At 47.3% G+C, this 27,531-nt stretch overlaps 1 protein-coding gene across 2 annotated transcripts in view; it reads right to left on the bottom strand.

The window, feature by feature from the left end:
- Window positions 1-27,531, bottom strand: part of LOC139052148 (cGMP-dependent protein kinase, isozyme 1-like) — a 455,731-nt gene that overhangs the window by 25,229 nt on the left and 402,971 nt on the right. For both annotated transcript variants that reach the window (XM_070529239.1, XM_070529240.1), the window contains 2 exons: window positions 19,050-19,399; window positions 11,045-11,111 (listed from right to left, as the gene is read on the bottom strand). In XM_070529239.1, the coding sequence (XP_070385340.1) occupies window positions 11,045-11,111; window positions 19,050-19,399 (417 nt within the window). The remainder of the gene's footprint in view (window positions 1-11,044; window positions 11,112-19,049; window positions 19,400-27,531) is intronic.

Below are 27,531 nucleotides of genomic sequence, written 5' to 3'. Positions count from 1 at the left end.
GGCATTAAAGTCGCCCATTAGTATAGTGTATTTTGTTTTCACTCTACCCATCGCCGATTCTACGTCTTCATAGAAGCTTTCGACTTCCTGGTCATCATGACTGGATGTAGGTCATCATGACTGAATTTTGTACCTCTTATTAAGTTTCACAACAAGACCTGCCACCCTCTCGTTAATGCTATAGAATTCCTGTACGTTACCAGCTATATCCTTATTAATCAGGAATCCGACTCCTAGTTCTCGTCTCTCCGCTAAGCCCCGGTAGCACAGGATGTGCCCACTTTTTAGCACTGTGTATGCTTCTTTTGGCCTGCTAACTTCGCTGAGCCCTATTATATCCCCTTTACTGCCGTTACAGCGAGCCCAAGCTCTACTGTAAACCCGAGTGCAGCTGCCCAATGTGACCATTGCAATCTTTACGGATGAGACGAGCTGTCTCTTCCGCCACGCCGGCCTGGAAATGTCTGAAGCGAAGAAAGTCCGCCTACTCATGCGTGGTGTTAAAGAGGAGCCTTTCACCGGAATGGTACGAAGCCCGCCTAAGACCATGCACGAGTTTCTTCGCGAGGCCACCAGCATCGAGGAGACACCGGAGTTTAATCACTGCCTAACGACAATTTGCGCGACACTATCAGAGCGGTCGTGTGGGAGGAGCTTCTGAAGCTGTTACCTCAATTGCTGCTGCCTCAGCCCGAAGCGATGACGTACGCTACCGTAGCCACCGCCCGCTCTGCTATCACTGCGGGGGAGCCGGACATGTCTACCAGCGATGCCCATACCGCAAAATGGGACTACGAGGGTTCGCCGTCATCGCTCCGCGCCCGCAGCAAGATGTTTGGCCTCGCGATATTGCCGACTACCTCGCCACCACTCAGTGGAGCCCTCGACGACCGTCCCGTTTGCCGTCACGAGGCCGCGAACTGCCGCCGCAGCGCCGTGCATACACTGGCCCAGGCCGGGGCCGGTCCGTCAGCCCATATCCGGAAAACGAATAGCAGGAACCGATAGAGGTGCGGTTGCTGTTCGTCGAACTGACGAAGATCCTCCGCCGCCGATGAAGACGCCGAAGACACTCTCTCCACAACATAACAACGACGAGCCGCCATCGTGACGAAGCCATATATACAGTGTTTTTTTTAGCAGCACCAAATATTTAAGATCAGAAAAATTTAAATCGAGGTAACGGTATGTTTACCATTTGAGTGTAGGGATTGGCGGCCTCTAGATACAGAGAAATTTCCGCACTTACGTTCGCAACCAGTGAAGTTACGCTAATGAAATTTATAATTATCAACAATATGTGGCTACGGCAAATGAGTGCTTTGGTGCCCGTCCTCGGCACCACCTATATGAACGATCAAGTTTTTAATAGTGAAGTTCATTTGGGACCTACGCGAACAATTAATTCCGGTAGGCAGGCTCCTTGAAACCGAAACTGGCTGGAAAAAAGAGCGTCTGTGTCGTCGATGTCGCCTTTCGTCACGTCTCTGAGGCCACTGCCGGTCCGGCCCCGCGAGTAGCTTGCGTTATCTCCTTGCTGTCTACGGCGCTGGCCTAGCGCTTCAGTGCCGGCGGACCGCCAAATTTACTTCGTCATTCCGTTGGGCGCCACGTGTCCACTTGTACCGACGAAATACCGTTTCCGGCTTTTGGATGAGAATGATGTTCAGTCAAAATTCACTTTCTCTAGGAAAGCTATCTCGAAAGCGCGCGCGCGAGTTGGGCAAATAAAAATGCGCGAACTAAAACGGGTATGAAGATAACTCGCCGAGTTATCTTCACACACACACACACACACACACACACACACACACACACACACACACACACACACACACACACACACACACACACACACACACAAAGTGTTGTTCCAATCACATGCATTTAAAGGAACTGTTCCAAATGTTGACCATTCGTGGCAATACGCATCATCAATCAGTCTTTCATGGACTCGAAGACTCGCTTGAGCAGTGAAAGTTGAATTGCAGCTCATGCAGCAATGATCCTGGCTTTCAGTTCTTCTACAGTAGCGGGTTCACTGGCGTCAACAACAGTCTTTATGTATAGCCCGAAGAAGAAATCCAGAGTGGAAAGGTCTGTAGAGCATGCCGGCCACGGAAAGGGTCTATTCAGTCCTATCCATTGAAGAGGGAAAGTGCTGTGAAGGCACGACACCGCCCTAGACGAGGACTACAGAGTAGCGCCGCCGTGTTGGTACCAAGTGTCTGTCAAGAGGATTAGAGGCAGTTCAGCGATGAATTCTCTTACGACTTCTTTCAGTATCCGCTCGGTGTACAGCGTACCAGTGAGTGTGCCATAAAAAAAAGACGGCCCGAAAACTTTGTAATTGTAAATCCCGCACCTCCAAGAAAAGCTTACACCTTTTGAGTCGTATCTTGCCACACAACAATAAACGTCATTTGTCTTGTCCGAATTTCCTTTCTTTAACGCTGCGTGCCCACTACTTCCCAGTAAAGGCCGATCCACACGATGGACCAAATTGCTCTTTTGGACCGCGGTCCGCGCATCACGTGATAGGACGTCACCAGTTCGTGCGTACCGCCGTTGGCCCGCGCAAGACCGCGGTCCAACAAACCGCCGACGCTTTTCCCGCTTCCGTTTTGGCGGCGGACCGCATGCAAACCGCAGCGATTTTGGCGTAGCCAACGAATGTTGTCCGGCAACAGAGTGTCTTCAGCCAAATCCAACGGTGTGGATGTGCTCTGCGCCAGACGGGACCGTGGCGGGCCGTGACGTTGCATCACGTGACCGAGCGGCCCGCGGACTTGGTCCGTCGTGTGGATCGGCCTTAACGAACGGCATGCGCGTTATCAGCATGACATACACAAGAACCGTTGCACCCTTTGGGGTTTATATTTGCCACACAACAGTAATCGTCATCTGTCTTGTCCGCATTTCCTTTCTTTAACGCGGCGAGCCCGGTACTTTCCAGTAATGAACGGCATGCGCGTTATCAGCATGACATAGCATTCCCGACAGGAAAGTAACGAGCGCAGCGTTCTCAAGGAAGGAAATGCGGGCTAGACAGAAGACGATTATTGTTGTTTGGCAAATATACACTCCAAAGGATGTAAGCGTTAGAGTGTTGCATTGCCGACACGCTCTAAAAAAGTTTACAACCTTTGGGGTGTATATCTGCCACACAAAAATAATCGTCATCTGCCTTGTTTGCCTTTTCAAGAAAGGAAATGCAAGCAAGGCAGCTGACGATTATTGTTGTGTGGCAGATATACAGGAAAGTAGCGGGCGCGGCGTTCTCAGGAAAGGAAACGCAAGCAAGGCAGATGACGATTATTGCTTAGTGGCAGATATACACCCCAAAGAGTGTAAACAGTTTTAGAGTGTACACTCTTAAAACATTACACCCTTTGGAGCTTACCTTGTCCCACAACGATCATCGTCATGTTTTCCCTGCGTTTCCTTTCTTTAACGCTGCGAACCCGGTACTTCCTAGTCACGAACGGCTTGCGCGTTATCAGTGTGACAGAGTATTGTCGACTAGAAAGTAGCGAGCGCCGAGTTTTCAAGAAAGTAAACGTAAGCAAGGCAGATGACGATTAATGTTGTGGGACGAATATACACCCCAAAGGGTGCAACCGTTTAAGAGTGTACACTGTCGACACTACAGACTGATATGACATCGTGTCTGCACACTCTACACTCTTGAAATGGTTGCACCCTTTGGGGCGTATATTTGTCCCACAACAATAATCGTCATCTGCCTTGCTTGCGTTTCCTTTCCTGAAAACTCGGCGCTCGCTACTTTCCTGTCGAGAATGCTGCGTCACACTGATAACGCGCATGCCGTTCATGACTGGAAAGTACCGGGCTCGCAGCGTTAAAGAAAGGAAACGCGGGCAGTACGGATGACGATTATTGTTGTGGGACAAGATACGCCCCAAAGGGTGTAAATTTTCCTAAGAGTGTAGAAACAGTTGCACCCTTTGGGGTGTATATTTAATTGCCACACAACAATACTCGTCATCTGTCTTGTCCGCATTTCCTTTCTTTAACGTGGCGAGCCCGGTACTTTCCAGTAACGAACGGCATGCGCGTTATCAGCATGTCATATCATTCCCGACTGGAAAGTAATGAGCGCTGCGTTTTCAAGAAAGGAAATGCGGGCAAGACAGATGACAATTATTGTTGTGTGGCAAATATACACTCCAAAGGCTGTAAACTTTTCTTAGAGTGCAGTATATAAAAGCCCAAGGAGGCGCTACAGCACCAATGTGGTGCCCAGTGGAATGACGAAGTCAATCAGGCAGCCCGCTGACACTGAAGCGCTGGGCCAACGCCGCAGACAGCAAGGAGATAACGCTATAGCACACTTAGGCAAAGTTACACCCTTTGGAGTGCCCCTTCTGCCACACAACGATATTCGTCATCTGCCTTGATGCGTTTCCTTTCTTTAACGCTGCGAGCCCGGTACTTTCCAATAACGAACGGCATGCGCAAGGTCGATTCAAATAGGTCGCGGAGCTTCGGGCGAAAAGCGGTTCAGTACAGATTGTCACCGACATCAGCTTGGGGGGTTATGGGAGAAGCGATTGAAGCGCGACTATGTTTGGAGGGAACAAACATTGGGAAAGAAAAACGCGTTTTTTTAATTCAAACGAGACACAGTTAGATTCATTGAACGAAAATAAAATTCCTAGTCAATTTTATATAGTCGTGACGAGTTAAGAAAATACAAGTTTAATTTTATTATTAATAAGAAATGTATTTCTTTACAGCACCTATCGCTACAGGGGGCGTTGACGCCACTATCACTCGCAATGAAATGCGCGTCTTGAAATGGGCAGAAAGGCGCACTCGTAAAGGTCACCTGTTGAAATACGCCCCCCTCACAGTTTGTGCTTTCTTGCTTGTCGAAGTTTGTCTGAATTTGGTGGCGCGGGTAGCTTCATCGCTTCTTAATCTGTTCAGTCAAAAGTAGTGAGTTACGACCGCCAGATAATTGTGTAGTTGTTTTCGTGAGACTGCGCTGGCCGACGGGCTTGGCATCCGACAATAGGATCAGCACTCTACACCTAAAGCTTTCGCCGGCCTCCAAAGAAAGTATGTTCTGTGTAGGGATGCGATTTCAACAACCGTATGGCTGGCCTTTTCCTGCATCGCTTTCCACGCTGAAAGCTCGGAATGCCCATCAAGTCGAATGGCGGGGCATTTGAATATATAGCTTCAAAGGAAGGACTACAAAACAAATTTCGCGCCTTCGAAAACAAAATGACGTCACTTCTGCTTTTAACGGACATGGCGTCACATTATTTTTTCTTCCGCCGGAAGTGTTCCCAGCACATACAGATGGCGCTAAGCCCCATGAACCGCAGATGGACCGCCATGTTTTGAACGCATGGGCGCCTATGGAAGCTTGGCATGCGCGTTATCAGCATGATAGCATTCCCGACAGGAAAGTAGCGGGCGCGGCATTTTCAAGAAAGGAAACGCATCAAGGCAGATGACGATTATTGTTGTGTGGCAGAAGGGGCACTCCAAAGGGTGTAACTCTGCCTAAGAGCGTAGCTGCTCGCGGGGCCGGACCGGCAGTGACCATAGAGACGTGACGAAAGGAGGGAGGCGGCGACATCGACGATACAGAAGCTTTTTTTCCAGCCAGTTTCGGTTTCAAGGATCCAGCCAAGCGCAATTAATTGTTCACGTAGCCCCCAATTGAACTTCGCTATTAAAAAACTTGATGGTTGGTATAGGTGGTGCCGAGGACGGGCACCAAAGCACTCAGTTGCTGTAGCCACCTAATGTTGAAGGTAAATAGTGTAACTTCCCTAATTGCGCACGTTAGTGCGGAAATTGCTCTGTATCTAGAGGCCGCCAATCCGTACACTCGAATGGTAAACGTAGCGTTAGCGTGATTTGTATTTTCGGATATCTTACAATTTGGTGCAGCTAAAAAAAACCACCCTGTATATATTTTATAGAAGCAAAGAATGCACCGGCCAAAGACCTGACGACGCGACGTACCAGCCGTACGTCAACACGACGCAGCCGTGATCCGACACCAAGACCTAACTGCAACGCAAGACAAAAAACAACCGACCTCGACATGTTTCACAACGACCACGCAGTCACTGCCTTAGTGGACACAGGAACCGACTACTCCGTCATCAGTGGATTATTCGCCGCCAAGCTGAAGAAAGTGAAGAATGCATGGAACGGCCCTCGGTTTCGGACAGCTGAAGTACACCTCGTAACGCCGACGGGAATCCGCACGGCAAGAATTACAGCTTATGGCCAGGCCTATCCTGCGACGCTTCTTTTCATCCAACAGTGCTCCCGAGACGTAATTCTCGGCATGGACTTCCTGAACTTACACGGCGCCATCATCGACCTGAGGTGGAAGTCGATAACGATGTCCACAGACCAAGCGATACCGACGGAGAGGCCTTCCAGTCAGCATGCCTTGAGTGTGCTTGAAGACCAAGTCAGCATCCCACCTCGCTACAGCATTGTCTTTTCCGTCGGCACCGAAACACCCGCAGACGTAGAAGGCGTCATGGAGGGCGACCAACGTCTACTGCTCGACCCTGAAACTTGCGTCGCAAGAGGGATCGCTCGGCTGCACGGAAGGAAAGCGAAATTGATGCTAACAACTGCCAGGAGTTCAAGCACGTCAACAAGGGCACGACGATCGCATACATCGAGAAAATTCTGAAATCCAGCCTAGCGTTCGTCCTCTCGGATTCTGCCGCATCTACCCCGACGACCATAGTTCTCGAACCAGACTTGGACATAAATCAATGTTTCCCCCTGAGTAAACAGCAACAGCTCAGAAGTCTTCAACAACGACACAAAGACTGCTTTTCGACATCACTGAAGAATTAACAAACACCAGTTGCAAAGCATTGCACAATAAGTGAAGATAGCGCTCGACCACTCCGGATTACCCCTTATCGGGTTTCGACGAGAGAACGTCAAGCTATTAGGCAACAAGTCGACGAAATGCTTCACGACGACCTAATCCAGCCGTCGAAAAACCCGTGGGCATCTCCTGTAGTCTTGGTGAAGAAGATGGACGGAATCCAACGTTTCTGCGTCGATTATTGTCAAAACAGCAAGATCCCCAAGAAGGACTTATATCCCTTCCCACGGATAGACGACGCATTGTATCGGCTCTGCCACGCTAAATACTTCTAGTCGATGTTTCTGAAGACTGGCTACTGGCAAATAGTAGTCGAGGAGCTGGATCGCGAAAAGAATGCCTTCATCACGCCAGACGGCCTCTATGAGTTCAAGGTCATGTCATTCGGACTGTGCTCGGCGCCTGCAACGTTCCAGCGCGTGATGGACACGGTGTCAGCAGGGCTGAAGTGGCAGACCATCCTCGTCTACTTGGATGACGTCGTCGGTTTTTTCTGCAAGATTCGTCGAGCACTTGAGACGCCTTGAAACAGTACCAAAGAAAATCAAGTGTTTCGGACTCACTTTGAAACCTGAAGTGTCACTGAGTACGAAGAGCTACCTTTCCTGAGAAATGTCATCATCAAGTCTGGAGTACGCGCCGACCCGCAGTAGACAGCTGCCATCGCAACGTTCCCACAGCCCAGCGACAAGAAGGCAGTGCGTAGATTCATTGGGATGTGTACCTATTACAGGCGCTTTGTCAATTACTTCTCGCGCATCCCTGAGACACTGACACCAAATGTGATGTCAAGTACAAGTGGGAAACGCTGAAGGCTGACGCATATCGAGAAGTCAAATAACGCATGCAGTCGCCACTGCTTCTTGCGCACTTCGACGCAAGCGCCGATACCAAAATCCACCCTGATGCCAGTAGCCTAGGCCTCGGTGCCGTCCTATTCCAGAGCAAAGACGGCCTTGAACGGGTGATAGCGTACGCTAGCCGGTCGCTGTCAAGAGCGGAAAGCAACTATTCTACGACTGAAAAGGAATGCCTCGCCATCATTTCGGCTACAGCAAAATTCCGCCCTCATTGATATTACATGCCATTCGATGTCGTCAGCGATCATCACGCGTTATGTTGGCTACCTAACTTAAATGACTCTTCAGGACGGCTGGCGTGGTGGAGCCTTAAACTGCAGGAATATGACATCACTGTAATCTACAAGTCCGGACGAAAACACTGATGCTGATTGATGAGCCGCCGCTGCAAGATGACGAGGATGACGATGCCTTCGTCGGAATAATAAGCACGGAAGACTTCGCAAACGAACAACGAGCAGACTTGGAGCTAAAAAGTCTCGTCGAGTATTTAGAAGGGAACACCGACTTTGTCCCTAGGGCATTTAAGCGAGGATTGTCTTCGTTCTCGCTTCAAAACAACGTACTCGTAAAGAACTTCTCAACAGTCCCCGTCAACATCCTTCTTGTTGTTGCTTCGGCGCTGCGTCCAGAAATACTGCACGCCCTGCATGACGATCCGACCGCTGGGTACCACGGATTTTCCCGGACGCTATAGAGGATACAGAAAAAGTATTACTGGTCGCGCCTCACCACCGACGTCGCCCGTTACGTCAAGGCGTGCCGAGAATGTCAGTGACCCAAGACACCACCGACAAGGTCGGCAGGTTTACGAAAGCCAATCGAGCCTACTTGCCGACCATTTCAGCAGATCGGGATGGACTTGCCGGGAGCCTTTCCGACGTCAACATCCGGAAATAAGTGGATCATCGCGGTGACGGACTACCTCACCCGCTTCGCTGAAGCGAAAGCTCTGCCGAAAGGTAGCGCAGCCAAAGTGGCGAAATGCTTCGTCGAGAATATCCTGCTGTGACATGGTGCCCCAGAAGTCCCCATCACCGACAGAGGAATGGCCTTTACGGTGGAGCTCACCCAAGCCATTCTGCAGTACAGTCAGACGAGGCACAGGAGGATAACTGCTTACCACGCGCAGACGAATGGTCTTACGGAGCGCCTGAATAAGACCCTCGCCGACATGCTAGCTATGTCAGTCGACGTCCAACACAAGAACTGGGATGTCGTCCTGCCGTACGTAACCTTCATTTACAACACGGCGGTGCAAGAAACAGCACAGATCACGCCGTTCAAGCTGGTTTACGACAGAAACCCGACGACGACTGGCAACGTCATGCTGCCGCACGTCACCGATGAAAAGAATCTTGACGTCGCCACCTATCTCCAGGACGCCTAATAAGCCCGAAAGCTCGCCGGCCTAAGGATCAAGAACCAGCAGAGGACGGACAGCCGACACTACAACCTTCTGCGAGGATACATCGAGTACCAGCCCGGCGACCGTGTTTGGGTTTGGACCCCAATGCGCTGACGAGGAGTTAGCGAGAAGCTTTTACGCCGATATTTCGGACCCTACAAGATCATCCGGCGCATTGGCGCACTCGGCTATGATGTTGTACCAGACGGCATTTCGCTATCAGAGCGGTGCCGCTCACGATATGGAGTAGTCCACGTTGATAACGCGAAAAAGTGTGAGGCGTGCAGAAACGGACACAAAAGAGAGGTGGACAGCACGGGGGCCGGCTGTCAAGTGTCAATACAATAGTCCACGTTGTGCGGCTTAAGCAGTTCTACCAGCACTGATGAAGTTTGGGACTTTGCGTCGCTGACCTTCGGACTTCTTTGGACTGCGTTGCTCTGGACTTTGTTTCTTTGTTTCTTTGTTATGTGTTCTTGTCTGTTCCGCTCTCCTGTTGTGTTTGTGGCATCGGGACGATGCTTTCTGAGAGGGGGGCATTGACACGTGGACTTGTTTATATTTTTCGGGTGATCGCTTTCACCGTCTAACAAATTTTATCGCTCAGCTCGGGATCCGCCTGCATGTATTGCAAGTTTCTGGAATGTTATCGATGATTCTATCCGCTGCCTGTTGTCACCGGCCCTTGCGTAATTTGATTGCGTGTGTTCGCGACGCGATGGTATAGAACTTGCTGGAAGATACGCGGGCGCCAGCGATTATTCTGGAACGTTCAATGGCTCGCATATAAAAAGCGACGCGCTTGACCGGCAGACCAAGTTTTCGACGATCGCGGACCGTGTTCGCCGCTATTTGTGCACTTTGAATGTGACTTGCTTTTGTGGGCACAAGTTCGCACAATAAAAAGTCAGTTGCGTCATTCACAGTTTTACAGCTGCATTAGTCACCGTCGCTTCTACGTGACAATATACTGATGCAGTGAACGTGCGGGACTCATTATGATCGCGCAGCTGTTGTAAGGAAACCTTGACATATTGACAGATGTGATAGCTGTTCCCAGACCAGTGTTCTTTCTGTTATGCTTGCTGCCGCAATTTCTCAGTGCTCTGTCCTTCTGCTGCTGATCATGAGGCCACCGGGGCGGGGAAGATACCTCGCGCTCATCACTAGTCGCATTTTGATGGCGAATAAAGATTGCTCACGGGAGCAGCTTTTGTAAACCACAGTCGGCGGGGCAAAAGAAAAGCTGCGAAATAATACACAGAAAGATCTTTGTTCAAGGTATAAAATCCCAGATGGTCAAAAACTCATCCGCAGTCATCTATGAGGGCGTCTTTGAAAGCCCAACATTGAAACGTTAGGCCACGATACTCAATCAACCATTAAGCAAATCAATCAAATCTTTATTTGCGCTGACTCAGGTCTTGTACCACTCGAGTCGCGCCTAGTGTTTTCTCCAAGAGCACCATTAATTGCCCATCTCTGAGTGAGCCTTGCCCATCAACGTTAGAGGTAGAGGGCGACAAAGGTAGCTAAGTATTCGGTTATAGCAAGAATGGCGGCTAGAAGGTTCTTCTTACGTAATATCAAGCACTTCATGCTAAAGATTTACTTCCATATACAGGATAGGCGGTTTCCATAGTAGAGAAAGGGGTCACAGGAAAATGGAGTATTGAATAACAGCGAACAGCGAATAGATGAATAAGAGCGTACGAAGGGATGCTTAAGCCTGGAGCAAATGTTTCAAATAGAACACTTCTCTCCGTCAGGGCAGCAGCTGTTGCCCTGAAGGAAACAAGTCTCTTCGTTAAGACACCGGCTCCAGACCAAGACTAAGGTTTTAAACTAGGAGGTACAATGGAGGATTACTACCTGTGGTTCGAAGGGAGGCTGCAGTGTCCGCGCTTGTAATCCATCCCAGTCAAAGCCTTGGAACCATCTGCGAAAAAAAAAAAACTATTGATTTGAAAAATTTCTTTGCAACAAGTATTCTATAAATAGCGGCATGCCAATGTCATTTTCTTCAGAGATCTAACAAAGCATTTTTTAGAAGTGTTCACACAACTTGTTCGGAGCTCCCGCACTTACCAATACTGCTACCGGTAATGCTATGTCTGACACAACTTTCGTTTTCGCGAAATGAACACTTGGTTGGAAAATAGGACGACGCTGATTTGCATTAGGTAAAGCATTCTATAATGCCAAAGACGCAACTTAAAAAAAAAAAGAAATTTTCGCTGAATTCAGCTCCTCGTTGTGAATAGTAGTGCATAGAGCACAGCTAATTTGCCTACTAACCACAGCTCCAGTGCGTTGAGTGTGGAGACAGGGACTTGGAATTATTGTATTGCTTTTCGGCAAGTCTCCCGCTGAGAAAGTTCTCAAAGCATGCTACATCAAACATTTGGCTCCTTGGAAATACGCCGTCATCTCTGATAACAAATAACCAAATGATAACCTGCAGACGCTCTCAAAACCTATACATCGCGGGGAGCTGGTGCAAAAAGAAAGGAGACCTTGCGGAGCCTCCGCTCACAATTAAAGTAACTATTCTTGCTGTTAGTGAAAAATACAAGCCAGTATCTATTACAAGCACATGCTGGAAACTGTTAAAACACATAATTTCATCTGAAATTCTTAAATTCTTATAGCCGCGGAGCCCCTTGTCACCACCACAGCATAGTTTCAGAAAATATATGTAAACATTTATGCAGCTAGGATTACGCAACACGAATTCTCATGGGTGCTCGACGTTACCGGTAGCCTCGATGCACTGTTCTATCATTTTTCGAGAGTTAGATAAGACGCCGCATGCAAGCCATTGCAGAAGTTAGACTGTATATGTCTTCCGTATCATACTTTAAATAGATTAGTGCCTACCTCACGAACAGACGAAAGCTTATACGAATCTCGAATTGTCCTTATTGCGTGTTGCATGTGAATTGCGGTGTGTCCCTGGAAAGTGCATTGGGGCCACCCTACTGGGTCTAATTTGTATAAATACATTAGTAAATCTGATTCACCGTGGCGTGTTCTTGAGCATTTGGAGATGACTGTGTTGCTTTTAAAAAATTCCCACTGTTATTGATCACACAGTTTAACAACAATACTTACGCGGTTTTGATTAATGGTGTGCTAGTTGGGAGTTGAAACTGAACGCAACTGAAAGTGTGTTGTTAAATGTAATGCGAAAGCAGGACCGCAGCGTGTATACACACATTCAGTTCATAAAAGCCACATACTGGATGTTCCCTAGTACAAGTGTCTTGGTGTTATGCTGAGCAAAAGTCTAACGTGGTCCTCCCATTCATCTTCTACAAGTACTTCCGCAATACGTAAGTTGTGGTTCCGTAAAACTTATATCGGCGAATACTGGTTTTAAAGCTAACCTACTACTTCCGTGTTAGGTAAAAGCTAGACTATGCCGCTGTATGTCTGGGACACCCCCTCGGAAAAAAGGGGAAGTAAAGGTATTACAGAGCCAGAGCGTGTTCAAAGAAAAAGGGTATCGTCCATTTTTAATAAGTGCAAACGAGCTATCATGTTATTTGCTTGATTGATTCAACTCGATGATCGGTTTACCGACCCATAGCAACATGGGGAGCTATGAGAGACGCCGTCGTGGAAGGCTCCGAAATAATTTTGACATACTGGCGTTTTTTAATCTGCACCTAAATATATGAAAACAGGAATTTTTGCATTTCGGCGACATAGAAATGTGAGAATCCAGCCCGCGACCTCGTGCCATTGTCATATCCACTGCGGCACCGCGGCGTCGTGCGACAACACAATATTCAGTAGTCACCATTGCGCACAAAAATGAGATGGTTGTTATTGTTCAACTGTCTTACGGGGAATATTCCATTAGACTTGATGAAACGTTTTAGGCCTCACAACACCAGGAAAGTCAGGCGCACTCATGAAAAATCACTGGCGACAATTTTCACTAGGAGAAACACACTCTTAGAAAGAAAGGAGTGACCTTTGCTCCATTAAGGGAGAAATGGCGATGTCCCCTATGTTCGTCTTTGAATGGAGCAAATTTCCTCCCTCATGCAAGGGAGCAACGGCTTCTCCCTCTTCAAAGCCAGCATTGCCGACTCCAGGCAAGCGCGAAGCGATGGATGCGACTAGGCCTACAGACTGTGCTAGTTCGCAGCTGGAAAACAACCTACGCGTCCTAAGCATAGTGTAGGTTACCAATATTTGCAAAAAAAAAAACAGTTGTCTCATAAAGCTTTACTTTGGCGCATACAAGGAACCAGGTGCAAGTATGACACGATTTTGTAGCGATGCCTTCCGCTCCACTGCCGCGCTTATCACCCACCGTTGACGGCCTGCTGATGATGTTAATAACGTGAGCGGAGCGTTGCTCTAACCACTGTAGAAGCACGAAAAGGAATGGCATCGCTAGAACACCGCGGCGTTCAACTTACGTAAGCATAGGGATATCCATACATCAATCCGTCACACACACGCGCGCTTATGTGGATGGATGGATGGATGGATGTTATGAGCGTCCCCTTTGGAACAGGGCGGTGGGTTGCGCCACCAAGCTCTTGCTATTGTACTGCCTAATGTCCTACCTAGGTTAAAAAGAAAGAAACGCACGATGAATTCCCACACAAAAATTTTCTCACCCCCTATTGTGAACTTAGTTTTTGTATTTCTGGATTTTTTGTCGTTTCCCTACTTTTATTCCACCAACCTTACAATCGTCTCTTACTAATCTCTATTGCGGAGATGTTTACTTTCCGCCTGCTCTCGCTCAACCCAAGGGCTCCAAGGAGTTCAGTGGTGCCTAAATCGACCGCTGGATAGACGTCTTCACATTCTAATAAAATATGCTCCGTCGTTTCCCTAGCTTTACCGTAGCAAGCACATGCTTCTTCTTCATTCTTATATCTCGCTTTGTAGGTGCGTGTTCTAAGGCATCCCGATCTCACTTCATAAATTGTTTCATTTCCTGATTTCATCATTTCCTCTTAAGTAGTTGCTCATGGCAGGTTTCTTTTTCAATGCCGCCACCCATGAGATTATTTCAGCCTCTCTAACTTTCCGCTTGACCTTCTTTGTTGCTGTGTGGCCCACCCTGCAGGCCGCATACTTGATGGTAAGCTTCCTAGTTCTTTCCCTCCACTGTGAATCAATGTTTTTCCTATACAGATTCCTGAACACTCTCCCAGCCCATTTACTTTCTCCCATATTCCTCAGCCGTTCTTCATACTCAATTTTACTGCAAGCTTCCCTCACTTCAAAACTAGTCCAGCCCATATCACCCTGCACAGCTTCATTTGTAGACTTCGCGTGAGCGCCCAATGCGAGGCGACCCACTGACCTTTGGTTCACATCGAGTCCTGACTGTACCCCCGATTTTAAGCAAACAACCGCATTTCCAAAGGTAAGTCCTGGAACCATTACACCTTTCCGCATACCTCGGAGCACCGAATACCAAATGCAGCCATAATGAAGCGCTCTGTGCTTCCTTATGGCTGCATTTCTGTTCCCCTTCACTGTCATTGTTTTTTTCCTCTGTTTCCATATATCTATTGCTTTCGTTTATCCATATGCCAATGTATTTATATCCTGTTACCCGAGGTATTTCCTGGCTCTGTATCGCCCCTGTATGTTCACTGTTTTCATTGAATACCATAACACCAGATTTTCTAACACTAAATTTTAAACCTAAATTGTTGCCTTCCTGTCCACAGATATTAACCAGAAGTTGCAAATAACTTTGCTTGTTAGCTAGCAATACAATGTCATCCGCATAAAATAAACCTGGAAGCTGCTGCACTACTACTGTACCCGCCTGTTTGTATGAGAGATTAAAGCCGATATTACTTCCTTCCAGTGCCCTCTCCATCCTCACCATGTACATTATAAACAGCAGTGGGGATAACGGGCGCCCCTGCCTCAGCCCCTGGTTGATATCGACTTTCTCCTCAGTCGTCATCCCTTTCAATTTAACGCAAACGGTATTTTTTAGGTAAATCTTTCTCAAAAGCTGTAGGCAATCGCCACCTAAGCCTTCCCCTTCCAGAATATCCCACAAAACGTTGTGGTCTACGTTGTCATACTGTCCTGTAACGTCTAAAAACGCCACATATAACGATCTGCGTACTACTTTTGATACTTCAATACACTGAGTAAGAACGGGTGCTAGATGGAATCGATTGGTGAAGGACAGGAGTAATTGGAGATCACAGGGAGAGGCCTTCGTCCTGCAATGGTCGTAAAATAGGCTAATGATGATAATGATGGCGATGATGATGATGAGTAAGAAGAAGTAAGGTATCATCGAAACGCCTACCTATTCTGAAGCCCTTGTGAAATTCTCCCAAATTGTGATTATTCTCTGCCCATGCTTGCAGCTTTAATTTGATTGCGTTGCTAGCCTGTATATTACCGATGTAATGGTAAACGGTCTATAGGAGTGAATTCTAACTTTCTTCCCCTTACCTTTATAGATAAATTCATTCTAATTTGTCACCAACTGTCTGATATTCGCCTATCTTTTAAAGTGTTTGCCACTGCTTTCACCAGAGCTTCATTCTTTTTTGGTCCTAGTTCATTAATCAGCCTAACGGGAACCTCGTCTAGCCCTGTGGCTGTGCGCTTCGGAATTTTCTCGTCCGCTTTCTTCCAGTTGAAATTTTTCAGCACCACCTTATTTTCCACCTGGTTCGCTTTCATGCTCTTTTTTTTTGTTCAAATACAACCTCGTCATTGCCTTGGAAAGACTCGGCTGTTACTTTTGGGCCGTCATTTAATGCCGCTTCCCCTTCCAGTTTATTCCCATCTTTGTCTAAGATATGTTGTTGCACTGTTGTTGATTTCCTGCCTAGTAATTTTATGTGGTTCCTAAATATTCAAGCTGCGGCCTTCTTTTTCTTACGTATTTCTGACAACCAACGTTGACTTTCATCTTTTTCTGTGCTGGCACCAATATTGGAACCATAGACTTTTTCTCCCGGTATATTTCCCATTTACTGGCTACTTCATCCTGCGGCAACTGCGCCTTCTTAGCCTGCCTAGCTCTCGGGATACTTTCTATCGTTCGGTGATCGCTTTTCGTATCTCCTTGTTGCACCAGCTTTTCGGTTTCTTTTTTCCTTTACAATGAGCACGTTGTTTTTCTTTCCGTATTTCTGTCGTTATTACGCTTAGAAGCTCACTATATTTCCACTCATTACTTGGCCATTTGCCGAGTTCTTCCTCAACTCTAGCGGTTATATTTGTTATTTGTTCAGCGTTCAAATCTGGACTGTCCATTTCGCACTTCTTGCTGTGTTTCCCAACTGCATATCCCATTTTCAAAATAATGCGTTTATGGTCACTCTCTATGCTCCTATACTCTTCCTTGTCAATTACCATTTCTCTCCACTTATGAATTCCTTCTTTCATCAGAAAGTAATACATGGGCGATCGCCGGTTTCCTACTTCCTACGTGATGTACCCTTCACACTTGGCCTCTGTATTTACGATAACAAGGTTATATTGCGCACAAATTTCTAGCATTGACTTCCCGTCATTGTTGGTATAGCCATCTAAATCCTGTAAGTGGGCATTCATGTCACTTAATCGGATAATTTCGGCATCATTTCCGAAACCTCTAATAACCCTAATAAACCCCTCAAGTCCAACCGTCGGTCGGACTTGAGGCCAGTCGCATAGTTTAAGGATGAATATGACCGAGACGCTGAAGCCACCGCTTTCGAGCAAGCCTTCGAAATCATGGTTTGCCTTCCTGACCACAGATTAAAAGTATTCGGCTACGTCGAGAACGTCATTCGCTGCTACACGCTGAGCAGCTGCGTGCGATTTGTAAAAATATTGCTGAGCAGACGTAAATACTAGCATAGTATCCAAGGAGGCTATCATACAAGTTACTCGCTGTGATGTCAGGATATAACTACATACGAGAACCAAAGATTACTCACCGCGGCAGGCGTGACTGGCCCCGCTCACAATTGACGATATCAGAAGGCCTACTGTTGGTACCTGTTGTGTTATATCCATCTAGGAGAGGCGTGGTAACGAAGATTGTTGCGATACAGTCTACTAGGTGACATCTGCTATAAGCAGTGCGTAAATACAGTGGTTGAAGCGTAACCGTCGCCACGAGCGAAGGGGAAGGATAGCTCCCACTTCGGTGTGTGCCGTCTGTCTCCAAGCGCCTCTACTGCAAAGGTGTGTGTGTGCCGTGCTTTCTGCTAGAGAGATGGCGCTTTCGCTTCGTGCCTACGTTCGAGTTCGACAGCGCTCTGCAGCTTTCTATAATCCCGGCACTCGAAACCGTGCACAACGCTGCCCTACCCATGTGAGTCCCATTAGCTTGGTCTCTCATTCACGTCTGGGCATATCTATTTGCCACGTATCCTTGTGTCTTGGACATTAGGTTTTTCGTACTTTGTAGTTTCAATTGTCCCTCTACATGTTATCTTCGAGAGTGTCTCGTTTTCTTCACAGACGCCGACAGCCGTATATGCAAATCTGCAACGCGGAAGTCAGCAATTTGTAAAAGGTATTTTCAAATTTATTTTCTGGATACTTTTTCATTGTACGTTTGCTTCTACCCCACCTTTTAGGAAACACATCTTCTATTGTTAGTCGGTGCTTCCTGTCTCTGTAGTGTCGTGTGCCCTACACTATGCATCATGCAGAAGCCGTCGCTGGCGGGTTGACACGCAGGCGAACCGGCACGCAAGTGACGCTGGACATACATCTGCATATCTGTTTGCATTGTGCGCTCGAGGGCCTCCTCGCTCTGGCAGCAGGGTTTGTGTTACAACTGTGGATCTGACGGCGTCGCTTGCGGCGGTGATACACGCACACCGCCCACCTGCGTTCCGACGGCGATAGGAAACTTATTTTGCTTTCGCTTCGAAGCCGTCGCGGATGGCGCTTCAAAACGGCCAGAAATGCATACATTTTATATAGCTGAACATTCTCCCCATCCTAATTTCACGCATAAAAACGAGAAATGCTAGCCGATATCTGCAATGTCTAGGCCGACATGCCCGAGTACGGGTTTGTCTCGCTGTGCGTCAGCAGCCGGGCGTTGCTTTGAGTTGAACTATTCTCGTATCGCAGCTTCCGTTCCAGCTAGAGGTTTGACACTAGTGGTCACTGGTCATGAACTGTTTAGAACTCAGGTTTTGCTACTTAGCATTATTTTCCATCGAGAATAAGTTATTGTCGCGATGTTCGTGTCACCGGCGGCGATGACGCAAGATACGCACCCAAGGGAGAAACGTTCCTCCCCTTTTGATTGCGACAAGAGGGCGCGACATGTGAAGTGCGTGTGAAGGAGGAAAGCGGCTAGTTCCTCCTTTCTCGCTCCCCTTTTTTAAAAGTGCACTGTATATAAAGCTTTTTCTCCGTAGAAGTGTTTGAAAGTGGAACAAATGAGTGTGTTCGAGAATTGTTAGTTCATATACATTTCCCATATCTTATTATATTGCTCTGTCTTCATTTATATCTCAGTTGTCATATCTTGTTACAATGTATCTTCAATGGCCTTTCTTGCTTGGGCGACAAGGTGGGCTGCAATGTAGTAAAATATAAAATAAGTATTCCAGAATTAAGTCTAATCAATTCAGCTTAATTTGCTATTCCTCTTTAGCGTCCCTTTAACATACCACCCCTCAATCACCGCATGCTTAGAGGTAAGCATTCATAAAGTCATAAACCATAGGAGCCTCCAATGGATTTTTCGAACGAATTACTCCGGAACACGCCGATCTTGTTCTCTTAACGAAGAGATTATTGTTTCGTATTGATGAAAGACCTGCATATTTCCTGACAGAGGATGCGCACCGTAACAAAGCGACAACTGAGAAGAAAGTTGTACTGCACGCCGGCGATGTCTCACTTGTGCTTCTTGATGTCCATGATGCCACCCTTCTGGTAGCCGAGCCGTTCGGATGGGTTCTCGCGGCAGAGCCGCTTAATGAGCGACACGGCGTTGCGCGACATTGTGCGCGGGAAGCTGAGCATGTCAATTCCGCGCAGGATGATGTTGTACGTCTTCATCGGGTCGTCGGCAGCAAAGGGCGGCGTGCCCGCGAGCAGCTCGAACATGAGCACACCCACAGACCAGAAGTCCACGGCGCGGTCATGGCCCTTGTTTAGCACAACCTCCGGGGCCACATACTCGGGCGTGCCGCAAAAGGTCCACGTCTTCTGGCCGGCTGGGATGCGCTTTGAGAATCCGAAATCCACCTGGAAAAGGAGAAGTGGTTAAATTCTTGATGACATTTGCTGATGAAGTTTTAATGGCAGCGTGCAGAAGGTGGGTAAATATTGTTTGTGGTCCCGCGTTGCCCACTCAGGCAAACGCGACAGAGAACAACTGCACAAGAAAGGGGCGAGCGCGGTTGAATATAAAATCTGCTGGTGTAGTGAACAGTGCGTACGTACACACGCACTTGTACATATCCAGCTCTCCGGGCCACTAGATAATCAGCGCTCGTAGCGCCGACTGCTGGAAGTTCTCCCGTCTTCAACGGCACGTGTTCATTTTTCCTTGATAAAAAAATTCCCCGACGATTACGATACTTTAGAAGAGTTAACTGCTGGGCTAGTTGGTGATCTTGCATACTGAAAAGATTTTGGTTGAAGTAGCGCCCGTGGTGTTGTCGTCCTTCTTGTGTGTGTTGTGTTTTTTGGCGCAAAATCTTTTCAGTATTACGATACTCCCTAATGCGAAATTTCAAGGCAGCTTGCCACGTGTTTTCGTTCCGTGATATATTGGGTGGTATAGGGTTACAACGGTAGAATAAGGCATAGGGCTAAGAAATGTGCCAAATTTTCGAGATATCATCTCAATAAAGCTAGGCTTACGTATCTACGCGATGTTTCACGTAAATGAACCAAGATTTTAAAAAAGTGGTTAACCGTAACCGAATGAAACCGATGGCATATGGTTTGCGGTTATGTGGAACTTCTTACGGTATTTTTTATGTGGCTCTTAATTAGTTAATTAACTAGGATAAAATATGCAAAACCTTTAATATTTGCTTGAGGGCCAAGTGCGTTTCGTTACGTTGTAGAGGGCATTCCAAGATGACCAATCCAATTGGTTGTGGCAAAATACATGCTGCGTGGTGATTCCGGCGTTTAAAGAAAGGCCGCCAAATATGAAAGAAAACCACGTGCCTGCGCTCGTGGGCTATAATATTGCCGCGCTCTCTGCCGTGTATCGAGCCTATCACTAATCAGCGACGACCGTGCTTCCTTTCCGTGCGCCACCATAGTGCCACCCTCAAAGATGCTGACGCACTGTGAAGCCAATGGTCTGAGCCGTGGCTGCTCACTTCGCCGCAGCCCACGCGCACGGTTCTTTCGTTCGAAGCACCGCTGAGAGCGCTGCAGTATTCTACCACATGAGTGCAGTCACGTGGTTTGGTTTTATTTCATATTTCGCAGGCTTTTTTTAAACACCGGAAAAAATCACCACGCAGCATGTACGTTGCCACAAAAAAATTGATCGACCGTTTTGGAATGCCCTCTACAACGCAACAAAACGCACCAGGCCCAAAAATGAATGCTCAAATTTTTGGATAATTGTTCTTAGTTAAATAACTAATTAAGCGCAATATAAAAAAAAACATCCTAAGGAGCACTGCATGACGGCAAACTATATGCCGTTGCTTTCATTGACTTACGGTTAACTACTTTTTTAAAATGCTTCGTTCATATTACGTGAAATACCCTGTATTTTCTAACATCATCTACTTACCTATCACCTGTTACGCGGTTAAAGCCATTTCTATGCTTAATTATTCAGGCTCGTTTGGTAGAGAGCGCCTATTAACCTAGCTTTCTGCGAATAAACTACGCCACCTAAACGCCACAACACGCTGCATAAAACTTTAACGTTTCTATTGAACACTGGTTTACTATTCCTGTACATAATTTGTCTGTGCGATATCTTTAGTTGTTGTTCGATTATACTAGAGCGCCTTCAGTAAGCACTCTCAGCTCGTCACCCTAACGAACGATGGAGCATTTTGCGTCGTTCTGGGTACACTTGACGCACAATCCTCTTTAATGGCAGAGCAATCCTCTTTACAAAATGGACGAATAAGGAAGTCCTTGCCCCTATTTTTCTGTAGCCAAAATACGACTGTAATTGCGAAGTCAACATATCCATTTCCAGCGGTCCACATTTCTTGGACCGGCCCGACCTTATCTGCCGATAATTCCGCAGCATGGCGCTGCTGTCAGTTGTTGAAGATGGCGGTTGTGCTTCACACGTCCACGGCGTACAAGCAACGAAGCGAAATTCGTTTCCTATGGAGCAAGTGACGAACGCCCACCAAAATGCACGGGGAAACGCAGCCCACGTATGGCGAAAGGTGTCTCGCTTTCAGAAGTGCGAGATGGTGGTGTTGTGAGTTCGCAAAAGGCCATGAATACTTGCATGACAATGAGCGTTCGGGGAGGCCACGTGCTTTGTTGTCTGACCAGAGTAGTGGCATATCAAATTTAGTGCTGAGATGGGTCTAATCTGAAGCAGTGGGGGGACTATGTCGAAAAATAGTGTGAGGTACGTAGAATACTACGTATGTTTGCAATTACCTGCACGTACCTCATTTTGGCTAATAAAATATAGCGACGAATACTTTCAGATTCGCCCTCGTATGTATGTGTGGCTGAAACAGTCAAAGAAGGTGCATTGACTGTGGAGTGCAAATGAAGGAAAAGTATAAGAGAATCTGCAAATCATCGTGGGACCAATGTGCGCAGATCTGATCTCTAGGACATGCGGTGATCGTTGGGGTGAAAGAAAGGATGAAGTACGCATGCTGTGGCATGAATGTCCTTTTACTACGGAGAATCATCATAAATTACCACACCCGCCGTGGTTGCTCAGTGGCTATGGTGTTGGGCTGCTGAGCACGAGGTCGCGGGATCGAATCCCGGCTACGGCGGCCGCATTTCGATGGGGGCGAAATGCGAAAACACCCGTGTGCTTAGATTTAGGTGCACGTTAAAGAACCCCAGGTGGTCAAAATTTCCGGAGTCCTCCACTACGGCGTGCCTCATAATCAGAAAGTGGTTTTGGCACGTAAAACCCCAAATATTATTATTATTAAATTACCACATATTTACGGGAAAATGCAGGATGGCCGTGCCAATGATGGGATCAACGCTATGCGAAAAAACACCAATAGTATAGGGCTGTACTGTATTCAATAGAAATAAGCATTTACAGCGCGCCAATTGTGGCACATTGATTGGTTTCTACCCAGATGAACTCGCAATTTGATAAAACTATATACGAAGATCGACGGAAAGTAAGCGCACTGGAAGACACAAACAACAGCCGAGAAAGACACAGGACCGGGCTTTCTCGGCTGTTGTGTGTGTCTTCCAGTGCGCTTATTTTCCGTCGATCTCGAATGCACCATCTAGCCCGTATGCAGGTGTTGTTAAACTATATACGCAATCACTTAAAACAGAATACCAGAATTCATTGTTGCGGTATCAATTATATGGACACTCCTAGTGCCTTATTGCCGACGCCATCGCCATGATGCTCCGTGTAAAGTCCAAGGGCGATAACACCGTTAAGCGCACGAGGGGAGCCACCGTTAGTGGCTCAATCTGGCGCGTGCAAGGGCGGAAAGTGGGGAGGAAACGCGCTGTCTTAAGTCGCGCGGATATTCCCGGGCGTAATGAAGGCAGAGGGTGCAACGTTCTACTCTGGCAGCAATTGCATCTTCCGCAGCCGCACGCGGTTGCGCGCGCCCTACCTTGAAATCGATCTGCAGAGTGTAGGTATGCCGACTGCTCATACCTTTCGGCGTGCTGTGTTCTAACCGTTCAGTTTGCGTTGCAGCAATAGACAGCACGAAGATCACTTGACTCGCTGCTGCTGCCGCACTTCCTCAAGCAAGGCAAGCATCAACACATCACACTTGATGACCGTGGACATCCGCTGTCAAAACGCTGGCATGAGGAAGAGCGGCAGCAGCCGCGAGCGAAATGCCCTTCGTGCTGCCTCTCCCATCAACGCTAACTAAGCGGCACACGAAACCATCATCCCTGGGCGCACTTAGACTTTGTGCCGACAGCAGATTTCTTTCAAGATAGTGTCCGCGCGGCCCCGCTCAACCGCACCAAACACAGCCGCTGGCAGAGTACAACGTTCCCCCCCCTCTCCCTGCTGGATTGCGCGCGATGGAAGACGGCGCCCGTCCTCCGCGGCTTCCTCCCTTGCACGAGCCACCATCCTCAGCTCACCCTCGCACGCTTTCAGTGGCACCCACAGCATACAGCACGCGGCCACGATGTTATCGCACTTGGACTTGATACGGAACATCATGGCGACGCCAACGCCGATCGCGGAAATGCAGACGGGAATGTAAAAAATGAGAAAACTTTGGCCATTGCCGATTTGGAATGGTGTACGGCGCATCAGCTGCACTCTTTCAGCTTATCTTCACGAAATTGCGGCTTGAGAGGGGGCGCTCTTCATGTATATCATTACTTCTTCGTCTGCTTAAAATAGTGTTCGATGCACATACGTCCCTGCATGAGCTTGTGCAATATTCAAAATTGATTAGCTCACTTCGATGACAACCAATGTGAGCATAGCTTACAGATGGTGCCGAATTCCCAAAGCTTCTCATTCGTAAGAGCTGTTTTTTATTGGCTGATGGCCTCCGCTAATAATAAGTCCTACGTCACTATTGGCTGACACGAACGTTTTTAGCGTAAGAACGTTTTCTGAATACGGGCCCTGAATTTTTGTAACAAGGGACGCCTACGGGAATCCTTGTGAGTTTGAAATACTATATACACTTCAAGTTCGCGTGAACCTTTCACAAAGTGAATGAGAAAAAGCATTTGCAAATGCTGTAGTTAATTTATATCATGAGATGAAAGCATCGCGAGCTATCAATTCCCTCTTCATTATCTGCTTTAAGGTGCTGGCCGCCATTCACGTATCTTTAGCTTTTGGGGTACGATCTGTGCATGCTGCGCTGAGTTACACGAGCTCGAAACCGGGCGCCAACTACTGTTCATGTTGTTGCTGTTGAGCTACATTTCGTATGAGGTAACACAGACCATACTTCACTAGCTTCATCCTGCATCGGTAAAGTAAATGTAAGGAAGCACTGCATCGCAGCCATGACAATGCTTCGATTGTTGGCACTCTGCTTTAGCGGCATGCCGAAGTTTCCTAAATGAGATCCCCCCCCCCCCCCTCTCCATAAGTGGCGCCTAATATAGACATCTAGTTCACTTCCAGGCATCGCAGAATTTTCGTAGAAACATAGCAGTCAGCTAACCTTTTGCTTCTGGCCACCTCGGCTTGCGTTATTTCAAATCAGCGTAGTCCACTCACGAAGCGCTATTGGACTACCAGAATGCTGTTCGGAAGACGTAATTGTGTAGAACGCTGCCGTAATGTGGCTGCGCAGAGGACTTCGCATACACATATCCCACATATTGGAAAAACAGGAAGGTACATACGACGTATGCATAACAGTTAAAACTGAGCTGACTCGTTTAATGCATCTCTTGTGAAATAACAGCGAGCGAGCTCGACATGTATTTAGACTCTCAGAAAGGTAAAATGGACGATGGAAATTGTTTGCCCCGTGTGTACAACTTTCTTTAAAGGGTGAAGCAGAGTATACAAAACCATATTTCGGTACACTGTACTTCTAGCGAAATGCTTCGACAATCATGCCTCTTCTACACAACCATGAAAAAGTTTTGGCAATCTTCACTGTAATTTCTGCCACGCGGGCTAGCATTTAGGCTGCGGCTTCAAATTTACCGCGAAGTTCAACATAATACTGTTGGCAAAAGCAGTTTCCGAGAAATTAAGAACTGTTGTCATCGAAGGCATCGCAGAACGCCTGCTAATTTTGATACTTTCTTTTCTTGCAAAGTGAATTCCACAAATTAAAGGGACAGTGAGCCATTTATCTATATGAGAGAACGCTACGCGCGCACCTGCTGTGAGCAAAGTGGCTAGACGTGTCGATTTATGTGGGACATAAATTTCTGCGATCGCGCAGCAGCTGTACCATCAGTGCTGTTTTATCCTTTTATCCCACTTTCCTGTGGCAACCACTGCAAACGTGCAGCTTATATACCGACAGGATCACGTAGGCGCGTAGCGGCGCTCATTGCTCCTAAATGAAAGCGGAGACGTGGAACAATGCAGAAGAGTGACAGGCGATGTTGGCCTTCTCAGCTGCTACAAGAAGACGTAAGCGTGCATGATTTCGAAGGTCGGGATCGAGGTGCTGAGAAGCATGGCGGCCGCAGGCCAGAGACATACGACCAGCATCCAGGCATGCGAGCAACGCCAGAAGCGAATTCGTAAAGTTTTTCTCACGCCTTACAGTCCACTTCGCATGGTTTCGAATAAAAAAGGAAGAAACCTTTAGGCTGCACCGGCGTGCGAAGCCTAAGAGTAACATGCACGCAACACTCATCGCATGACTCGGAGCAATCAAGGTTGCACCGACGGTAAAGTGGAATGCCTGTGATTGCTCTGATATTGTGCAAACAAGAATGTTGTTGCAATATTCAAAACAAGATGCTCGTGCAGTACGGAAAGCTGTCACTCGGTCAAATTTCGAAGCGTACTCGTCACATTCATAAGGCATCGTGTGCGTATATAGCAACGGCAGCAATGCCACCACCCAAGCAAAATCGAGAGTGCAAGTCTATGCAGCAAGTTAAGTTTGACTTGATCCGTGTGTGGGCTATGAGAGACGCCGTATTGCAGCACTATGGATTAATTTTGACCACCTGGGAGCCTGTAACGTGCGCCTAAATGTAAGCGCACGGGAGTTCTCGCATTTCACTTACAACCAAAATCCGGCCTCCCCGGCCGGGAATCGAGCCCGCCACCTCGTGATCAGCACTAGAACACTATAGCCACTGAGGCAAGCCAGGTTAACTGAGGTTCCGCCCGATTTAGTAGTATCCACTTGGCGCTACGTTGGCGACAGTCTCTGCAGCATTGAATTGCCAAAGTCGTTGCTGCGGTCAAATGGACAATTTCGGCGCTTAAGAGATACTATACAGAGCTAACGCATCGAAAGTACCTTGGGTGATAGTGAATATAGGCCTGAAGCGTGCAACATACGCAGATGACTCTCTCACTTTCCTTAGTATTACTAAACGAGAACGGACGCAGTTTGCGTGTTGTTCCCGTTACTGAACATGTATATTTTGCGTGAACTTCACAGCAGAGAGACATGCCAAAGAATTTGGACATTGACTGTTAACGTCCTTCAATAGGGAAAGTCTTTTAAATGTTGACTACAGTGCGAAATTCCTTGATGAACTCAAATATCTTTACTAATGAAACCTTTGCGACATGCTCTAGGTCATAAATTAAGTCACCTATAAATCTCTGTAAGCACAAGTGAAAAAAAAAAACGAGAAAAGGCACTGAATCGGCTAGCTTTTTTTGTCCTGCAAATTGTCAACATTCTGCAAAACCAGTGCCTTCGTGATAAAAGGACGCTCGCTGTTACAATCAATGACAGAAAAATATGAAATGTTAAAGCACAAAATGAACCAATTATACGAGAACTGATGCTTTTATGATTTACGGGTAAGAAAAATTGTTTACCAAGGTTTAATTTTGAAGCAAGTCACGAAAAACTGCTCTGAACTGCGTCCAAAGCTTGTCATCAAATCGCAATGCGCTTCCACAATTCAGTGAATATAATGCAGAGGGTGAGCTGGGAAATAATGATGTAAAATTAGACCCTAGGGAAAAAATGAAGGGAACAAGACAGCCTTATTACATTGAAGAGTTGCAGTAACTACTAGTAAGCTGAGGAGAATGCTTCAGGGAGATGTGGAAGCGGCATAGGCGAATTGAACTCGATGTCCCAAATTCGGGGTTGTGTAAACCGTAATCATGGAGGAGACGATGCTGCGTAGGTAGTCACGTATTCTCAAACCACTGCTTCTGAGCTTACAACAAAACCATTGAGCTTTCTCAGAAGTGCAAGAAGAAACGTGTTCAAACGTTCCTTGTTTTGAAGCGAGCCGAAGTGGGCAGCCTGAAATTAATGCGCTTGGAGTGACTTAGTGTGCTCTCGGCAAGATCTTTGAACGAAGCTCAACGTGATTTGTAGGGCCCTGTTAATGTCCCGAAGCTGCAAATTGCAACGCCGCGGTGGGGTGCTTCAAATTATTTTCGTCCGTTGACGCTCATTATCGTGCACCCATATCACGGTACGAGAGCGTTCTTGCATTCAGGCTCCACATAAATGCAGCCGCTACGGCAGCTACTCGAACCAGCGAGCTCGTGCACATCTGCAGAACGCCTTATTCACTGAGCTATCGTGGCGCGTACTAAT

The sequence above is a fragment of the Dermacentor albipictus genome, unplaced genomic scaffold (assembly GCF_038994185.2).
Source record: "Dermacentor albipictus isolate Rhodes 1998 colony unplaced genomic scaffold, USDA_Dalb.pri_finalv2 scaffold_19, whole genome shotgun sequence".
Classification (NCBI taxonomy): domain Eukaryota; kingdom Metazoa; phylum Arthropoda; class Arachnida; order Ixodida; family Ixodidae; genus Dermacentor; species Dermacentor albipictus.
Note: the sequence above shows the minus strand (reverse complement) of the source record. Positions and strands in the feature narration are given on the sequence as shown.